This window comes from Panthera leo, chromosome C1, assembly GCF_018350215.1.
Source record: "Panthera leo isolate Ple1 chromosome C1, P.leo_Ple1_pat1.1, whole genome shotgun sequence".
NCBI classification, from domain to species: Eukaryota; Metazoa; Chordata; class Mammalia; order Carnivora; family Felidae; genus Panthera; species Panthera leo.
In genome coordinates this window covers 212517604-212537593 of record NC_056686.1, presented here as the reverse complement: position 1 = coordinate 212537593, position 19990 = coordinate 212517604, and the positions used below count along the sequence as shown (strand labels likewise).

Here is a 19990-nt window from a genome sequence, read left to right as displayed (position 1 = left end):
CTTCAATAATAAAAAAATTGTAAGTAAATAAAAATACAAAAAAATTTTCAGCGTAAAATCCTGTGGAATATTTATGTCAGCAAAATTCAAGGACTTCCAAATGGATGTGCCTATTATTTGAAAGTGAATTGAAGACATTTATAAGATAAAGATTGTGTGTTTATGATTTCTACACTTAATGGGAAAAATCATTCTAAATGAGATTTATTCATTAAAAATATTTAAGACCAAAATAATGATTTATTTGTGCTTGTTCCAGATTTATGCTAGTAGAGGGGTGCCTTGGTGGCTCAGTTGGCTAAGCGTGTGCCTCTTGGTTTCAGCTCAGCTCATGACCTCAGGGTTTGTGAGATGGCGTCCCCACGTCCCTGCTGTCAGCACACGGCTGCTTGGGATTCTTGCTCTCTCCCTCTCTCTCTGCCCCTCCCCTGCTCATACGCACGTTCATGGCTTGCTCTCTCTCTCTCAAAATAAATAAATAAACTTTAACAAAAAAATATTTATGCTAGTTGGGCTAGTGATCTTTGTTTTTCTGGCGTAGCTTTAGGAATGTGCCCCTGTTTTGACTTTGGTAGTATCTTTAAGAGATTTCATTTTCCAAAGTTTATAATTCTAAACTGTCCTTAAAATGACAGGAAAGGATTATTTCTAGAATCTGATTATTTTTTAAATAGACTAAAAATAAGAACTGTACAACAACTCTAAGATACCTGTTAATAAGTGCCATAAGAAGGAGATCATTTGGACTTTACAAAGTAGAATAAAAATAAAATACTGATTGGGGCACCTGGATGGCTCAGTCTGTTAAGCGTCCAGCTTGGCTTCGGCGCAGGTTATGATCTCACGGTTTGTGGGTTTGGTCCCCAAGTGGGCCTCTGGGCTGACGGTGTGGAGCCTGCTTGGGATTCTGTCTGCCCCTCCCCCACTCGTGCTTTTTCTCTCTCTCTCTCTCAGAATAAGTAATAAACTTAAAAAATGATAATAAGGGTGCCTGAGTGGCTCAGTTAAGAGTCCAATTTCGGCTCAGGCCATGATCTTGCAGTTTGTCAGTTCAAGCCCCGTGTTCAGCTCTCTCTGTCAGCACACAGCCCACTTCAGATCCTCTGTCCCCACTCTCTCTGCCCCTACCCAACTCGTTCTCTCTCTCTTTCTCTCTCTGTCTCTCAAAAATAAATATTTAGGGGCGCCTGGGTGGCTCATTTGGTTAAGCGTCCAACTTCGACTCAGGTCATGATCTCACACTTCTTGAGCTCAAGCCCCACATCCTGCTCTCTGCTGTCAACACAGGACTGGATCCTCAGTCCCCTTCTCTCTCTGCCCCTCCCCTACTTGTTCTCCCTCCCTCTCTCTCTCTGTCTCTCTCAAAATAAATAAACTTAAATTTAAAAAACTAAAATTAAAAAAATTTTTTAATACCGATTAAGAAATCAGTCCCCTTTTTGCCTTAATTCAAACATAATTCTAAAATGAAAAGCTTTCGTTAAAAAAATAAAATAAAAATGAATAAAATGAAAGGCTTTCCTAAGAAAATGTACCCTGGAAAAAACTGATACTGACTATTCTTATACAGAGTGCCCTAAACCTAATCTAAAAATAGTTTCTCTATCATTTGTCCTTCCTAGCCATATTATCCAAAAGAAAAATAAAATCTTTGGTAAGTACCTTCGTACACCAGAAAGTTACCGATTGACGTAGCTAAATGCCAGAAACTCATAGTCAAAGATTTCCCTGCTTTTGCTGTCAGCTCAACGAGAGGAAACACCTCTGCCCTTAAGAAGCACCTGGTCAAATTAGGGAGACAGTAACTAGTACACAAAACCCCCACTGAGAGCACTATGAGTGTTGAGAAGTGTAAGAGGGAGCAAGTACTAGAAAATCACAGAGGAAGAGAAGAAACAGGCACTGAGGAGGGGCCATTTGGCAAGTAGAAGCTGATTTTTAAGTGTTATTAGTTCAGAGATGCAGAATTATAGTGTCTTGGCTGGGAAGTACATGTATATGGCCTGATAATTCTGCCCCTCGCTTTAGAGAGGCTGCATGCACACCTCTGCCATCAGTGAAGTGACACCAGTGACTCCAGAGTTGACATGGTAGAAGGTGCACAGGCTAATCTGATCAAATTCAGTGGACCCTGCTGGACTCTTCTCCTTCCAAAAGAAGTTGGTGTATATTAGACTGATTAGGAACCCAGACCCAAATCATCACTAAAAAGAAAATGAAAGAGAAATTTAAGTGACCTAATGTTAAGAAAGGACTAAAAGCTATATTTTAGGGGCACCTGGGTGGCTCAGTCGGTTGAGAGTCTTACTCTTGATTTCAGCTCAGGTCGTGGTACCAGAATCGTGGGATTGAGCCCTGCATTGGGCTCCATGCTAAGCATGGAGTCTGCTTGGGATTCTCTTTCTCTCCCTCTGTCCCTCTCCCCCACTTGCACTCACTCTGTCTCTCTAAAATAAAAAAATAAAAAACAAGAACTTTATTTTTTTTTATTAATTTTTTTTTTTAAGTTTATTTAAAGAGAGAGATGGGGCGCCTGGGTGGCTCGGTCGGTTAAGCGTCCGACTTCGGCTCAGGTCATGATCTCACGGTCAGTGAGTTCGAGCCCCGAGTCGGGCTCTGTGCTGACAGCTCAGAGCCTGGAGCCTGCTTCCGATTCTGTGTCTCCCTCTCTCTCTGACCCTACCCCATTCATGCTCTGTCTCTCTCTGTCTCAAAAATAAATAAACGTTAAAAAAAAAAAAAATTTAAAGAGAGAGAGCATGTGTGGGGGTGTGGGGAGGTGTGCAGACAGAGAGGGAGAGATAATCCAAGCAGGCTCCGCACTATAAGTGCGAGGAGAGTCTGATGCTTAACTGACTGAGCCACCCAGGCACCCCTCAAAAAACAAGAACTTTAAACACTAAGACGTTAGGACTTTACTCAGTGAAAATCTTTTGAAAGTTTTTGAAGGGGAAGTAATGATATGATTCAGCTTGGATTTTAGGAGCGTTACTCTAGTCACTGTGTATTCGATTATAAAGGCTAGATGAGTGGTACTTCAACTTTACTGCACATAAAAATTGCTTTTTACAATGGTACTCCCAGGGCGCCTGGGCAGATCAGTCAGAAGAGCATGTGGCTCTTGATCTCTCGTGAGTTCAAGCCCCACATTGGGCATAGAGATTACATACAAACATACATACATACATACATACATACATACATACATACATACATACATACATTTTTAAATGAGCATTCCCAGACCTCACTTGGGGAGACTCTAATTAAGTAGGTTTGAGATGAAGCCCTAGAAACAGCATTTTTAACAAGATCATCAAACTCTGCTTTGAGAAACAATGGACTAGAGATTGAAGGAGATAAGTTAGTTGAAAGGCTATTGTATTAACAATAGGGACACGTGGGTGGCTCGGTGGGTTGAACTTCCGACTTTCGACTTAGGTCATGATCTCGAGGTTCATGGGTTTGAGCCCCACATCAGGCTCTGTGCTGACAGCTCAGAGCCTGCTTCAGATTCTGTGTCTCCCTCTCTGTCCCTCCCCGGCTCGCACTCTGTCTGTCTCTCTCAAAAATAAACAAACATTAAAACAATTGTTAAAAAAATAAGAGAAAAAATACCTTAAGACAACTGGCTAAACTACAAGTGCCAACACTGGGGGGAAATCATTCTTCTCTAGTCATTTTTCTCAAAGAAATCTACTTAAGTCTCTATTTTAGTTAATACATATCAATCCTGATTTCTATGTGAAATTGGGTAAGGTAGAAAATCAGGACTTAAAGTTAGGTTTTATTGGAAATGCTAAAACTAGAGAGCATCCCTACCTTTAAATTGTTTTATGGTTAAGATAACTCAAACCCCTCAAATGCAGTTTTTCTCTCTATATCTGATATGTAGAATATAAGTTTTTACAAACAAAAGTAGAATTAGGTCTTATGTGTACTTGGAAACAGATGAAGGGATGCAGATTAATGTATGAGCAACACAAAGGACTGCAGCATATTTTCTGGGAATTAGAAGATTTTGAGTGAATAAAACCAAAGTCAAATATTCATACAACTAAGTTTTTGGTGACTTTTCCCTTATTGAAAATTATAGAGTATCTAAGATAATACGTTCCTTTCTTTTTTCTTTTCTTTTTTTTTTTTTTTTTTTTTTGTGGGAGAGAGCCCAAGCAGGAGAGTGGGGGTAGAGGGAGAGAGAAAAAATCCCAAGCATGCTTCATGCTCAGTTCAGAACCCTACATGGGGCTTGATCCCACCACCCTGGAATTATGACCCAAGCTGACATCAAGAATCAGATGCTCAACCGACTGAGCCACCTGGTGCCCCAAGATAATATGTGCTTTTATTAGAGAATTTGAAATAGCTTGTAAAAAGTTACTTCATCAAGTTTTTTTGCTTTTTCCAGTCCTGAATAATAATGATATAATAATGTCCAACATTTGCATCATGTTTTACAATGTATAAGCCATTTTTGTAGGCATTTCATATAATGCTGCAATAACCTTAAGGCTTTGGTATTATCTGTGGTTTATAAACTAAAACTCTTGTAAGTTAAAAGACTTATCTAAGATCACAGCTATTATGCAATAGAAACAACTCCAACCCAGGTGTTTTGCTCCAAACCAATTTTTATTTTCCCCTCTCTCAGCCTTGCCTTATGACTATATGCTAATATATCCTGTGGTCTCTCTCTTCCTCCCACAGCCCAAATGAATCCCTGAGACTTATAAGTGAGCTTTTTTTTTTTTTTAATTTTTTTATGTTTGTTTATTTTTGAGAGAGCACATGCATGCTTACACAAGTGAGCAAGGGAGGGACAGAGGGAGGGAGACAGAGTTTCCAAAGCAGGCTCCACACTGACAGCAGAGAGCCCAACATGGGGTTCAAACTCATGAACCTGAGCCGAAGTCAGATGCTCAACCTGCTGAGCCACCCAGGCACCTGTATAGATGAGCATCTTAACTAAATATTCTTAAGCAGATTGCTTAGTGTTGAAATATTTTCATGTTGGGAGGTAAAAATTTAGGGATCAGAGCACAGTCATTTGATAATAAACAAATGGCCTGATATAAATAAATAATTGAATCAAAAATGGGAGGGGTGACTCAGTCAGCTAAGTGACTCAGTCTCAGCTCAGGTCTTCGTCTCAGGGTCATGAGTTCAAGCCCCACGTTGGGCTCCACGATGGGTGTGAAGCCTACTTTAAAAAATAGAAGAGACCGATCTCTACTGCAAAATTCCAAATAACTCATATAGTTATTGTTACCTCAAGGAGATGGAGAACTCCCCACTCATTAGTTTGGGCTGCATATAGTGACTTCCTTCCAAGAATACAACGTGGAAAGGAGGGGAAAAGTATATTTACAGTGGAGAAACGACAAGCACCACCTCAGCCAGGTGATCAAGATCAACATCAACAGTAATAAGTCACGTGGATAGTATGTAGCCATGACGTGATGGGATGAAGATGGCATTTTACCTCAGTGGGTCTTCCTCCTGAAAACCCACAGCTCCAGCCTCATCAGGAGAAAAACATCAGACAAACCCTGATTGACAGACACCCAGAAAATACCTGACCAGTACTAAACACGGTCAAGGTCATCAAAAACAAAGGAAGTCTGAGAAACTCTCATAGCCCAGAGGAGCTTCAGGAGACATGACAACTAAATGTAATGTGGGATCCTGGACCAGATCCTGGGACAGAAAAAGGACACTAGATTAAAACTAAGGAAATCTGAACAAACTGTAGGCTTTAGTTACTGATAGTGTATCCATATTAGCTCATTAGTTGTGGCAAATCTGTCTCTAATAGGGGAACTAGGTGTGGGGGTGTATGAGAACGGTGCTATTTTATAGCCTTTCTGTAAATCTAAAACAGTTTACTTCTTAAAAAGAGCTAGAACAGAATAACACTTGATAAACCAGTTCCCTTCCTGGTGAATTGTTAGGAATTGAAATGATACAGATCTTCCATCCCTAGATGAGTAATCAGGATCTGAGTTAATATCATTAGAGCGTTATCTCAGTATCACTGGGAATTATCCAGCTTGAGTATGAGTTGTTTTGAAGGGCATGAATAAATAAGTTTTTTGGCCATATATATAGAGGAAATCCACAAAATTAGTAGAATAATGCCCAAATATAAGGTGACCGTGAATATAAGGCAATCTTTTACCATTCCAATGAATAAATATTTTTTAAAGTGATGTGAGTGGAATAGACAAATATATATTTTACTTCTCTAACACCATAAATTTATAAAATAATGTACAGATATAAAAATATTGTGCTTTATATGTCTGTCACTTTTTATGAAACCGTATTGCCCAAATTTTTTACATGCAACTTTGATGTCAATACCTGGCACATAGGAAGTTGTTAATAAGTACTTAGCGAATGAATGATAGTTTGGGGGCACCTTGGTGGCTCATTGAAGCATCCAACTCCTGACTTCGGCTCAGGTCATGATCTCATGGTTTGTGAGATGGAGCCCCAAGTAGGGCTCCACGCTGACAGCACAGAGCCTTCTTGGGACTCTCTCTTTCCCATTCTCTCTGTCCTGCTTATGTGCTCGCTCTCTCTCTCTCAAAATAAATAAAGAAGCGGGGGGGATGCCTGGGTGGCTCAGTCGTTTGGGTGTCTGACTTCGGCTCAGGTCATGATCTCACAGTTCGTGAGTTCGAGCCCCGCATCAGGCTCTATGCTGACAGCTTGGAGGCTGCTTCGGATTCTGTCTCCCTCTCTCTCTCTCCCTGCCCCTCCCCAGCTTACACTCTCTCTCTCTAAAAAATAAACACTAAAAAAAAAAAAAAAAAAAAAAAAAAAAGAAGAAGAAGAAGAATAGTTTGAAATCAGATATATGGAGAGACCTGGATCAGTCTGTGAGGATCCTTTGAAGGTCTTTGACCAGGAAAGTAATACAGCAAAGGTGAAGTGGTATTTAGTCTCCTCTCAGGGGAAATGGAGATAGCACAGACTGCTCAGGGGAAGCCAGGTTGTGGTCAGGGTTGGCATGGGGGCACAGAAGGAGGGGGGCCAACTTAGGAGGCAGCAAATCTAGATTCAGAGATCACTGTAGACTGAGTGGTCCCAAAAGTGTGGGGGTGTGAAGAGTAAGGGCAAGAGCACTCAGGTGACATCGTGAGCAGAAGACACTAGCGTGTTGAAGAAAGGAGACTTATGGCTGAAACGTGGCAACTGGGGAACTTGCAAACCATGGAAAGGACTTGAGTTTTGTTTTTAAGTGCAAAGGAAAACAAGGGATTGCCATCTAATTCACAGTTTTTAAGAAACTGCCTTCTGTGAGGAGTATGGATTGAAAGAGGAGGCAAGAATGGAAGCAAGGAAAACCATCAGGAGACTAGGTAGGAGATGATAATGAATTTGTAACAACACTCTGTTCACTAAATGCCCGGGCACTGTTCTAAGCACCTTACATGAACCAACTCATTTAAGTGTGCTGTCCAGCTAGCACCCTCTTTCATTCTCAAAAGTACAAGTTTGGATGACAAATTACAGGAATCTATGAATCAGCCAATTAACATTTTCAGGGAGGCAGTCAACCTACCCATCAATTTCAAATCATTGTATGAAAGCCACTAACCAAGACAACTCTACAATACACGATTCAAGCAGGAAAAACTAGAATCTCATCTCTGAACTTCTTCCTTATTGTTCCCATCTGTTCTGGGCCTGTCTCTTGGTTATCAGTTACATGTGGGCATTTCTATTTGTCTCTTTCTCAGTATCTTTTTTCTTTCACTCCATCTGTTGTGTATGCCTCTCTGTGTGTTTATGTGTTCTATGTTTCTTTCCTCTTTCCCCTTTTTGCCTTCCCCATTCCTCCTCTCTCCTTCTCCCCCTCCCCTAATCTCCCTCTTGTCTCTCCTCTCAACTGGCCAGTGAGGTACTGCCATGTATCTGTTCCGTTTAATATGTAAAAATTGAGGTTGACCATTTCCATTTAAAACTAAGCAAGAGCCAGTACTCATTCCAAAATGCTTCTAGATGATTGTCACTAAATATTTTAAATTCTTTTATCCCAGTTCCTTCATTCACATCTCAAGGAAATTTACCTAGTACCTCATTCACCTGACTAGTTTCTTCCAGCCCCCAAGCCTTCACTTCCCACTCCGCCACCACCTCCCTGGCTGTCTTCTCTACCTCAGGTCTGTCCTCAGCTCCCGCACTGGATCGAAATCATACCAGGTCACAGCTATTTAAAACATAAGAGGACTTATGTAACCTTCTGTGTTGAGCCAAGTGACTCTCACTCTTCCATGTTTATCTTAGTTTATACTTCCTTTTTTACCTTTCCTAAAAGGCTGGACACTTTACCATCTATTGATTTTTTTTTTTTTTTTCTGGAGCTTATTGTTTCCAGGCCGAAGCTTATTTTTAAGATGCTCTTACATATGAGAGTGCTACTTTTGTCTGCCTGGTTCCAAATAAGCTACCAGGAACAGCTCTCTGAGAGAGGCTTCCCATAGTAAAGGAGTGTTCCTTTGTGCTCATCTTGGGTATAAATCACCTGGGAGCTTTTAAATGAGAAAAGACCTGGCTGACCCAGAAGGTGGTATTTATAAATAGTCCTCCAGCCCCCCTCCTTAAAGCCTGTCTGCCTAATCCTCTCCTCTCTCAAGATTGGAAGTGACTTGACCTTTGAGTCTTAAAACTCAGGCTCTTTTTCTCTGAAAAATCTAGTTAGCAAAAAGCTGTTAAAAATGTTTTCAGCCAGATGATCAGCCATCAAAGCTTGCCTTTCATTTCCAGCATTTTTAGCCAAATATGCTGCTTCTTTTGAGGACCATCTTTTGTCATTGTTATTATTTTAAGATACCTACCTTAATAATTTTTATTTCTGGGGCACCTGGGTGGCTCAGTCCGTGGAGCTTCCGACTTCAGCTCAGGTCATGATCTCACTCTTCATGAGTTCAGGCCCCGCATCAGGCTCTGCTCTCAGTTCAGATTCTGTCTCTCTCTCTCTCTCTCTCTCTCTCTTTCTCTCTCTCTGCCCCTCCCCCACTTGTGCTCTCTCTCTTTCAAAAGTAGATCAACATTAAATAATAATAATATTTATTTATTTTTGCTATTGGGCTGTTATGGATTTGTATTTTTATGATTTATAAAGCTGTTCCCAAATGGCTGCATCTCTGCCGTGAATTAAAGAGTATTCCTTTGTACCTCTGACTTACAGAACTTGGAGGGGTTCTAAGCAGCCTCCACCCCAACATCACTGGATGGAACTCTGTATGTATTTCTCTCATTTTGTGTGACTTATTGAGGGTAAAGTCTTACAGGTTTTCTTAGGATTATAAAGTGAAGCACATGACATAGACACTGATAGGTTTCCAGACTAAGGTACACGTAGGAAATGCCTAGTTGTTGAACTAGCCAAAATATTTTTTTAATCTATTTCCCAAAAAGATAATTAAAGTTCTTAAATTGATTATTTATAAAGAGAAGAGGTGCTTATGTTAGGGAGATAAGCCATATATTTTTAGCAGCTTATCTCCCTTGCTATAAAATGGAGGAAGCTTAAATTCACTATCCACTAATTACCGGAGAGAACACTCATTTTCTTTCTATCCTCTAATAGACCGAAGAGTAAGTTCTGGTGCCAGGCTTTTCTTTGCTGACCTGGGCAAGCAGCAATAATGCTTTTTCTGAAAACTGCTAGGTCTGATCTAGCTGTTGCTTTATGAAGGGAGCCCCTGTTCCCAGGCTTTTCTTGCAGTTTTGCTAGAAAGCTCCACTTGTGTGTGAGCCTGAAACTTGAAGAATAATTTTAGTATTGTCGTTTAATTGAAGAAAATCTGGTGTCCAACGTAGCTATATTGGTACACGTGTCTATCTGAAGAGAAAGAATGAAAAGCATGTATACGATAGGTTAAATGAGTACCGTGTCTTCTGAAAACCTTGGGCTTAAATGTCTAAGGCAGTTCTGTTTAGATCTGAGCTCAAGAGTGGCCTTGCTGGACAGAGCGATAGGATACATTGTTTCGTTTCTCCAGTTGGGGAAGCTTTCTCTCAATATATGGAGACCCCAGAATACATAAGTGTATTTGTAGTAATTGGAATTTTAATGCGTGATCTAGGGGCATCTGGCTGGCTCAGTTAGTAGACCATTTGACTCTTGATCTTGGGATGATGAGGTCAAGCCCCACATTGGGTGTAGGACCTACTTTAAAAAAAAAACAACAAAGTGATCTAATAAGTATGTATACTTTTGACTTGCTTTTGAATTTAGTTGTTTTAAAAAAAAGTGGAATTTCAGGGATGCCTGGATGGCTCGGTCAGTTAAGCATCCGACTCTTGGTTCTGGCTCAGGTCATGAACTCAGGGTCCCTGAGATCTAGCCCTGTATTGGACTTAGTGCTGACAGCACAGAGCCTACTTGGGACTCTCTCTCTGCCCTTCCCCCCCACCCCCACTCTCTCTCACTCTCCTCTCCAAATAAACATATAAACATTAAAAATAAAGTGGAATTTCAAAATATGAAGCAGGGAAGAGAACACCACATAGGTGTATAAGAGCAGCAGTATCTGATGATACAATGAGCATACAAGGAGACGTGGTTAGGATTGCACACACCGAGAGGAGAGTAGCACAGCAGTGGTAGGTTCATGTGGGAGGGTGGGGGTATAGTGCACAGGCAAATGGAGGGCCCAGGAGGCTTGGGTACCCCTCACATTCAAGGCACTCTACTGGATAACCCCTGGCTACCTTTTGTGACTTCTCTCTTACCGCAGCAAAACCTAGAAAGAATCTCTCCAGAGGGTTAAATGTACCATTACGTGCATAGTGATGCTAACCAGCTGTGCCGCTTGGGGTTCAACACCGCAAGCTGCCCAAACAGTGGGAAAGGCCAAAGGCTCCCTGGGGTTTCAGAACTGACTGGCAGTCGGACCAGAACCTGCAGCAACAGCCACACGGCAGGAAAGGTTGGCTTAGCACTACCTGCTGCCCCGTTCTGAAGAACGGCCGCCTTTTCCTCAAACCCTTGTGTGACTGGGCCCTCGAACTGGTGCCCAGGCGTCCAAGCCTAGGCCATGTGCTTGCCTCCCGCTGTTCCAGGCTCCCGAGAGAAGGATTTGGGTCTGCTAGTTACAGTACCGCCGAGCAGTGGCTGTCTCCCACGAGGGCATGGAGGCTGCAGGGTGCTGTTGGGAAGAGGGTTTGGTTGCTAGACGGCAGAAAGAGAAAACACAAGACCTGCAAACCAAACCCTATCACCTGTATTTAGCTGAAGCTCAGTCTCTTTACAAATATGAACGATTTTTCTCAGACTTAGCCTCTATGGATAGATAATATTAATTTTCTTTTTCTGTAATTATTTGTCCATTGTGAAAAAAAACACAACACCTCAGGACTATCTTCGTAAGTTTAGTCCATCTTTGTCACAGTTGTGTGTGTGCGTTGCTCAGTGTCCTAGTTCTGCCTGGTTTTGCATGATGAGCAGAGTTCTGTGCCCTCTGACTCCTGTTTTCTACTCCCCGGAGAAAACTGTTTTCAATTTCTGGCTGATTTATTTGGTATTTGTCTTCATATTTCTGAGTTGCACACTGTGGCTATGTCTTAGTGTTTCCATTTTAGACATTGTTTATCAACTTCCCACTCTGGAAAATGAGTTTTACTCTTTCCCGGCACTTCTGCCTGAGCACACATACATGCTCTCCTTCCCCCAGCCTCGTGGGATAGCGGTATTGGGTCCACAGCCTATGTCTTTATTATTATGACTATGTGAACATTTTTGCGATGAAGCCGTGTAGTCAACTATAACTACTCTTTTCTTCCAATACTACCTTTGGTTTTTCCCTGGTGATAATTACTGTCTTGGTTTTTTATTTATTTGCTTAGATTTTCTGTGCTTCTCACAAATTTAACCCCCAAATCTCCCCTAATTGTAGGAATCTTCCCATATAAACACATCAGATATTCAATGAATTTCTTAATCTCTCCCTAGGCATTCTTTTTTTTTTTTTTTACACGTATATTTATTTTTGAGAGGGGAGAGTCAGAGCATGAGTGGGGGAGGGGCAGAGAGAGAGAGAGAGACACAGAATCTGAAGCAGGCTCCAGTCTCCGAGCTGTCAGCACAGAGCCCAACGCAGGGCTTGAACCCATGAACCATGAGATCATGACCTGAGCCAAAGTCAGATGCTTTACCGACTGAGCCACCCAGGCACCCCTCTCCCTAAGCATTCTGACCTGTTCTTGTCTGGACCCTTGACCAGTTGCCCTCCAGACCCACTGAGGAGCTGTTGTTCTGGGGTCTCTTTCACAATCATTTGAGGACCTTCACCTGTACCTTGTTTCAGATCCCTTGCTTCCTGGATTCAATATTGTTCTCTTCCTTAGTCTTCACCTGTTACTTTGAAATAGCGTATTACCATTAGTTTCTTGAGAAAGTAAATCTTTTTTTAGTTCCAGGAATTTCCCTGAGAATTTTAAAGTCACTGCTTCATTTTTTTTTTCCTCTATCCTTCAGAGTCCCTGTTGAAAAGTGTAATTCATTCTGATTCTTTTTTTCCCATTCTGATTCTGACCTTTTATGTGACAGCTTGTTTTCCCTCTGAAAGCTTCTCTCTAACATTGATGTTCTGCAGATTCTCTCTGATGTGACTTGGGCACTTGCTGGACCCTTTCAATCTGGGACATTTTTGTGAATTAACTCATTCATGACTTTCTCTTGGTCTTTCTCTTCTGTCTTTCTTGAACTGCTGTTATTTAGATGTTGGACCTCTTAGACTGATACCCAGTTTTTGTATCTTTACTCTCCTGTGTTCTATCATTGTGGCTTTTTATTTTTCTTTCTGAAAGAGTTCCTCAACTTTGTCTTCCAACCCTTACATTGAGTTGTTTGGTTCTGCTATCAAAATGTGTATTTTTCTGGGGCGCCTGGGTGGCTTGAAGTTGAAGTCAGACACTTCAACTCAGGTCATGATCTTGTGGTTTGTGAATTCAAGCTCCATGTCGAGCTCTCTGCTGTCAGTGCAGAGCCCGCTCCGGATCCTCTTTCTCCCTCTCTTCGCCCTTCCCCCACTCATGCTTTCTCTCTGTCTCTCTCAAAAAGAAACATTTTTAAATGTGAATGAATAAACAAAATATTTTTTTCTAACATTATTTCTAACATTTTTCTGAATGTTCTTTTTTTCATTGCTATTTATTACTGACTCATTTATTGTATGATGAACAATACAGAAACTAGAAAATATAATTGCTTGAAGGCATTTTATGACAAAAAGAGATTGTCAATCGACTAGCCTCAAAATTTGTAAGCTTGGGGTGCCTGGGTAAGCTCAGTTGGTTAAGGGTCTGGCTCTGTTTCGGCTCAGGTCATGATCTCACGGTTCGTGAGTTCTAGCCTGTGCTTGGGATTCTCTCTCTCTCTCCATCCCTCCAGTGCTCTCTCTCTCTCGCTCTCTTTCAAAATAAATAAATTAAAAAAAAATTGTAAGCTTGAGCCAGAGAAAATCACCAAAATATACAAAATTCTATTGTATATAATTTTTAGCAACCGTAAGGGTTATGTTATCTCTGGCCGTTTTGTTTGTTTTTAATGTATCTTTTTAAAAGTTTGTATCTTCCTGTATATTCTCTTTTTTCCTCTGAGTTGCTTTTTTCTCCCTATTTTGGTCTATCTTTCATAGTAAATGCTTTCCTCAATTTCTGGTGATCCTTGGCTATTTTCTGATATTTAAGAGCAGGCCACTAAACAGGTGCGTGAGAGCTCTGGACTTGTGAGTAAAACTTACGGGCTGTGAGCCTCACTGTGGGGTGGGGTGGTCTGCGTGTGTACTGGTATACCTGTCTTATCTTTTTCTTTAGGTCTGTTTATTTATTTATTGAGACCACACAAGCAGGGGAGAAGGGCAGGGAGAGAAGGTGCAGAGAGAGAACGAATCTCGAGCAAGTTCTACGCTTCGTGCGAAGCTCAGTCCCACCATCCCAGGATTGTGACCTGAGCTGAAATCAAGAGTCAGACCCTTAACTGACTGAGCCACTCAGGCACCCCTCTTTAGGTCTTTTATCTTGGCTGGTCTGATTCTGTTGGAAATTTTCTAACTTTGCACTATTTATTTTCTACCACTTTCTTGCAATTTCTAGGTGTATATGGTCTTTGGTTCTTATGTTGTAGATAAAAATATCTCCACTGGGTCTCTGCTAAAATCTTTCTTTGGATGTCCTTTAGACCCTCCTGTACTCTTATTTGCTTCCATGGCACTTAGCAGATAGGCCAACTTGCTAAACAGTAAACAGGAGTCAGTAGGAACAGATCTGAGAGCTAGAACACATCTAGAGTACCAAGTAAGAGTCACTTTCAGTGCACTATTTTTCCTTAGTATATTTGATCAGAAATTGGATGAACCTCCGGGATGCTGAGACAGGGAAGATACTATGGCAAGGAACAGAAGACCTGTCAGTCCCCGGTGTGGAGCATGAAGGTACTCTCCAACCCTTTATCTGCACAGGGCTCTCGTGTTTCGGGAGCAGGGCCCAAGCATCAGGGAGCTGAATTAATGCAGACCCTAATGGGGGGCAAGCCCCTGCAGGCACAGCACATGTTGTTGGACCTCCTAGTTCCTTTCCTATCGTTCTTTCTCTCACTTCCCAAAGTCCACTTTGTGCTGAAATTTTAGCATCAGAACATACCTAAAGATACAAACCAAGATCTCAACTTTGTTGTTTTTTTTTCCAAAAGAAAATTTGCCTTTTTATCCCCCTGAAATAAAAGAAAAACTAAGGGGTTAAAACTAACAGAACACAGTAGAGAAGGTGCCTGTTCAGCCCACTTCCTGATGACAGCAGCTAGGGAAGGCCCTTAGATGCACTGTATCTTGTGTTTCTTGATGATCTTTCAGTCAGATGCACTTGACCAATTGGGGACCTCTGCCTAAATTAAAAAGTATAATTCTGTTACCAAGGCATCCTCTGAAATTTAACATAGATAATGTGTTCTCTAAATCAGCTCTAAAAAGCTCCCAGAAACTTGAAGCACCATAGTATGTGATTTTCGTTGAGGGTGGCTTCAATATTTCTTTTTCTTTACCAGCCCGTGTTCCCAAGAAAATCCTCAAGTGCAAGGCAGTGTCTCGAGAATTGAACTTCTCTTCAGCGGAGCAAATGGAAAAATTCCGCCTGGAGCAAAAAGTTTACTTCAAAGGGCAATGCCTAGAAGGTATTCTGTGGCCTTTGTGCCTAGAAGCCACACTTAGGGTGACAGGGAAAAAAAGGCAAGATCCAGGGAACTAAAGCACTGCTTTGGTAACATTCATTTCGCAACTCAATTTGTGATAGGATTCCCACACCCCGCGAGACTGGGGGCCCCCAGCAAAAAGAAACAAAAACAAAGCTGATGACAAGGGGCACTGAGCCCAACAAAAGGGTTTCTGACCCTGGTGGGCCTGGGCTTGGTGTCTACTTTGTCACTGGTGAATTGTAACGAGGTCACGAGGAAGCAGCCGATTGGGGCCTGGTACAGCGCTCTCCATACAGTCTCAGGCAGATCTGACTGGCAAGGCCACTCTGCACTGATTTTCTAACCATGGACTGTAAGAGTGCACGTATGTGTGTTAGAGCCGAGATTCCAAGTAGAAGGCCTATTCTGTCCTTCTCTTTATCATTTACCTATTGCCTACTTCTAAGAAAGCCTTGCTTATGCTGTATCTGCCCACTGGTCCTAGTGCTTTAGACCCTGGAGCATAGGCAGCAAGCCTCTGGTGGGTTCAGAGGACAGCCTGAGGGGGCTTCCGTGTCCTTTCTTATGGCTCTGGCTCCAGAGGTTTCTGACGGCTGCATTTATGGTTCTTGGGGTAAGAAGAGGCTCACTCCAAAGGGGGGCGGACAAAGAGTCCTGAGACTGTCTGGGACGCCCACTTACCCACTTTTCCTTCTTCCTTCAGAATGGTTCTTCGAGTTTGGCTTTGTGATCCCTAACTCCACAAACACCTGGCAGTCCCTGATAGAGGCAGCGCCTGAGTCCCAGATGATGCCTGCCAGCGTGCTAACGTGAGTGAGCAGACCACAGGGATTGTGGAGTGTGTCTAGAAGCAGGCGTTCCAGGCAGTGGGGGGACTGGTCAGCAGGCAACCTGGGTTGAAAATAAGGGTAAAGAGTATCCAGAGATAGTCAGATTTACAGGTTACTGACTTCTGTCATATGAAAAAGATAGTGTGATCAAATGGAAAAAATACACAACTTTAGGTTAGACTAAACAACTTTAGATTTAGACTAAATTCCTGATTAACCCTGACTAGCTGTGCAATCTTGGACAATACCTCTGGCCTTATTTTTCTCCTCTCTAAACATAGAATTAATAATTCTGTCTCACAGAGGTGTAGTCAGGACAAAATGAGATGATATGGAAGGACACTGGCATGTGCTATATATTAAATCTAGGCTACTTTGCTCACTTTCCTGACTACCAAACGTCTGATACTCTGTACGTTTCTTGAATAGCCTTTAATGGAGTCTGTCAAAGGTCTAATTTTGTTTTAGAGGATAATCTTTGGTTACAGTTTTTCAGAGACTAGCTTACCACTTTTAATAGCTATGCTTCCTGCTCAAAGAATCATTAGTTTGTCCTTTGTCCAAAACCACTGTCAGTAACAACCCACTTACCATTCTCTCTTGGAAAAAGGTATTAGTCTTTCAAAGGTTTTAGTAATACTGTGTTGTAGTGGGTTATTCACACAGATAATCGTGTAATATTGGATTGTCCCTTTAAACAGATCCTTGATGAAAGCCACACTGAATATAGAGGTTGTTTATAAGTCCTTAACAGATTTTTAATTACAATAGTAGGTGTTTTTATATTCTATTAGCCATTTAAATCTTGAGTTTCTTATGTACCTACTTTATAATTAATTACCAGCAGAAATGTATCTGCTGGCTATTAATTACGCCGGAAAAGTACAGGGTAGTATATAGAAGGGTGTTTTTTATATTTTATTAGCCTTCATTTGACTCCTCCTTGACCAGGCCCAATTTTTTTCAGGTACTAAAACCAGTAAGTATATGATGACATATCTAGGTTATTTCAGTCATATTTTACTTTTTGGAACCTAAAATCAGTTCCTCTGTTGCCCTTAACTTGGTTCAAGAGTGCTTTGGTTTGGAAACACTGAGAGACCCACCAAGAAAAATGAAATTCCACTCTGTGCAGCGATACAGGTGTATCATTTGGGGTTCTTTGGCTGCAAGCCATAGAAACTGACTCCAGCTAATAGGACAGAGAGCTGAAAGGTGTGGGGTGTCCTGAGACCTGGGCAGCTCAAAAGATGCAGATGGCAGGAATCCGTGGATGATTTCCTTCAGGAGCAGCCATAGGAAGTATCCTGCTCTAGGGAGAGAGTCTGACTGGCCCAAATTATGTCCTATGCCCACCTCTTTGCCAGGTGAAGCGGGGGCTACTTGACTGACACAGACTGGAGATGGTGTGGGTCCCCAAAAGAAGAGCAGAGTGCTATTACCCAAAGTGATGAGAACAGATGCAGGAAAGGCCAACCCTCAGCTGTCCACCACAGTAGGTGTTGTAGGGAAAGATACGACCCCTGAGGCCTGCAGGTGTCCAGGCGTATCAAAAAGTCAGTTATTTAAAAAAAAAAAAAAAAAAAAAGTCACATTTTATAAGCACCCCTGTGTGCAAAGTCCTCTACTAAGGGCTTTATATATATCAAGGATTAAGATATGCTCTCTCTTCTGTTTTCTGAACTTGCAGAAAGTTAAATGTCACATTAGACTTCTAACCCCATTTAGACATAGATTTTAGTGTCCCCAAGCCAAGGTTCTAGGTGGGTGCATGTCCTTGAGCCCAGCAGACCCAAACTGAAACCACTTTGTGAGAATGAAATCTGTTGCCTAACACATTCACTCTTTTGCCCTCTTTTCTTACTTATAGTGGGAATGTTATCATAGAGACAAAGTTTTTTGACGACGATCTTCTTGTAAGCACATCCAGAGTGAGACTTTTCTACGTTTGAGAGAAGAATGTGTGTGCATTTCAAGAATTTGGGGTTTTGGGGGGAAAGGAGGAAACTGTTTACTTTTTTCCTCCACACATTTGGTTTTTGACACTTTCACCCCTAATTCCCTCTATGGCAAAACCCACCTGCAGCCACCAGGGGACCGGTTCTGTGTAGGTAACCAGATGGCTGTTTCCTCCCAAGCTGCCATCTTCCACTGACCAGACTAAACTCCCAACCCCAGACCAGGGTAGAAGGCGAGCCTTGAGTCCTTCCCACGGTGACACAGGGACAAACGCTTACCACGAGAGTGGATGCTCTTCCCACCCCCTCCCTGCCTCCTCCTTGGGCCCTGCAGGCAACACATCTTCCTTTGGCCCCTGGTTTTGGAAAAATTCATATTCCTGACTTATGTTTAGTTTTTTTCCTACCATTTCTATTTCATACATTCTCATACATCTAACTTGTAAAATAGACTGATATTATTATTACATAATGAATTAAAACATATGAATTAAAATATTCCTACAGTCTTTAGCATGGCACTGCTTTCATCTCTACTTTTTCTGGAACGTGAACTCGGCCCCATGATGGGAAGAAAGACATTTATCAGACCGTAGGATCACCACTATGTTTTACTCCAGAGATCGACTGATAGATCTTGCGGTTCCTGTTGCTTCAGTTGCTGCTTTCCAAGAATGTTACAACGTACCCAGACAAGACCCATGACCTTAACATTTGTCTTTTAGACATGATATTTAGTGGTTCTCTTCCAGAACATAGATGCGCCCGTTGTTTGTTTGTTGTTAACTTTTTTCATACCTTTATGATGTACATTTGTTCAAGAGATTTCCTTGGCAGAGTAGGGACTCTTATATTCCTAAGTGAGAGAACAGAGGTTACAAAATGGAGAAAAAAAATCTCCTTCGAGTCATGTGGAGAATGATGGGAATGCATCTGGGATGGGGTGGGGTGCTGGGAGGCCTCAAAACCCAGTCAAATGGTGGTGTGACCGGTGTGGTGTGGGAGAGAGCGATCATATCTGCAGTGCCTGCAAGTCCGACATGAGAGAGAGAAGGGATCTTTTTTAGGAACTTACTCTGACCTCCCAGTAGCTTTCACTATCCTTTATAAAATACCAACAATTAAAAGTTTTGCGGTTCCCACAGTAGTAAGGTCTGAGGCCAGAGGGAGGAGACTACACCAAGAGATGGGCCCTCTGTGGTGTAGCCCCTGCTCCCAGATTCCTCCTCTCCTTCTGTCTGTTGCCGAAGGGTCTGTTTGCATCTGTGGATGGGGAGAGAAGTACATTTTTAGTAGACTATTGCCCTCTTTCAGTGGTAATTCTATTCTTCACATTAGGGCTGTTGTCTTCAAAAGCCAATTTTTAAATTCCAAGGTTGGATTAAAACAACAACAACAAAGTTCAATGAATCCAGGTTTCCTTTTACTTTCTGGAAATACCATCTCTTTTCTCAGAGTGAGAGCTCGTCTCCTTTCCTTTTCCTAAACTGTATCTGCTCCCCATCAAGGAAGGCTCTCAGGGGACTGGACACCTCCCGGTGGAGAAAAGACCATCCCAGGGAAGCTTCTCCACCTGCTTAGAGCCTCCTTCACTGTCAGGGACACACTTCTTTGCCAGCTGCTCTTAGAAAAAAAGTTACAGCCCAGTCCTCCTTAGACTCTTACCATCTCCTCAGGCAACAGTGCGTATGCTCAGGCAATGTGGATCATCTTATCGTGAAACAACTAAGGCCAAAAAAGTGTGTACTCCAGGGACAGTGTGATAGAGGGACCGTGCAGGAGGGACCGGAGCAGGCCCAGAGGGGGGCTGCAGCTGTGGTGGACTAGGAGAAGAGGAGCACGGGCAGCGGGGAGCACAAGCAGAAGGAGAGGACAGAGCTGCGGGGACGAGGCCCTTGTAGGTTCAAGTCCGCCTTGGTAGAGTGGGTGCAGATCCGAATGCCTGCAGAGCTGGGCCGTCCGTGGGTACATCGAAGGCCACAGAACGTTATGAAAGA

General features: G+C 42.2%; 1 protein-coding gene across 1 annotated transcript in view; it reads left to right on the top strand.

Moving 5' to 3' along the window:
• Positions 1 to 18491, top strand: part of PDE6D (phosphodiesterase 6D) — a 51578-nt gene extending 33087 nt beyond the window's left edge. The window contains exons 2-5 of the mRNA XM_042950507.1: positions 14362 to 14450; positions 15059 to 15184; positions 15909 to 16014; positions 17906 to 18491. Coding sequence (XP_042806441.1) covers positions 14362 to 14450; positions 15059 to 15184; positions 15909 to 16014; positions 17906 to 17987 — 403 coding nt within the window. The 3' untranslated portion in view covers positions 17988 to 18491. The remainder of the gene's footprint in view (positions 1 to 14361; positions 14451 to 15058; positions 15185 to 15908; positions 16015 to 17905) is intronic.
• The last annotated feature ends 1499 nt before the right edge of the window (positions 18492 to 19990 follow it).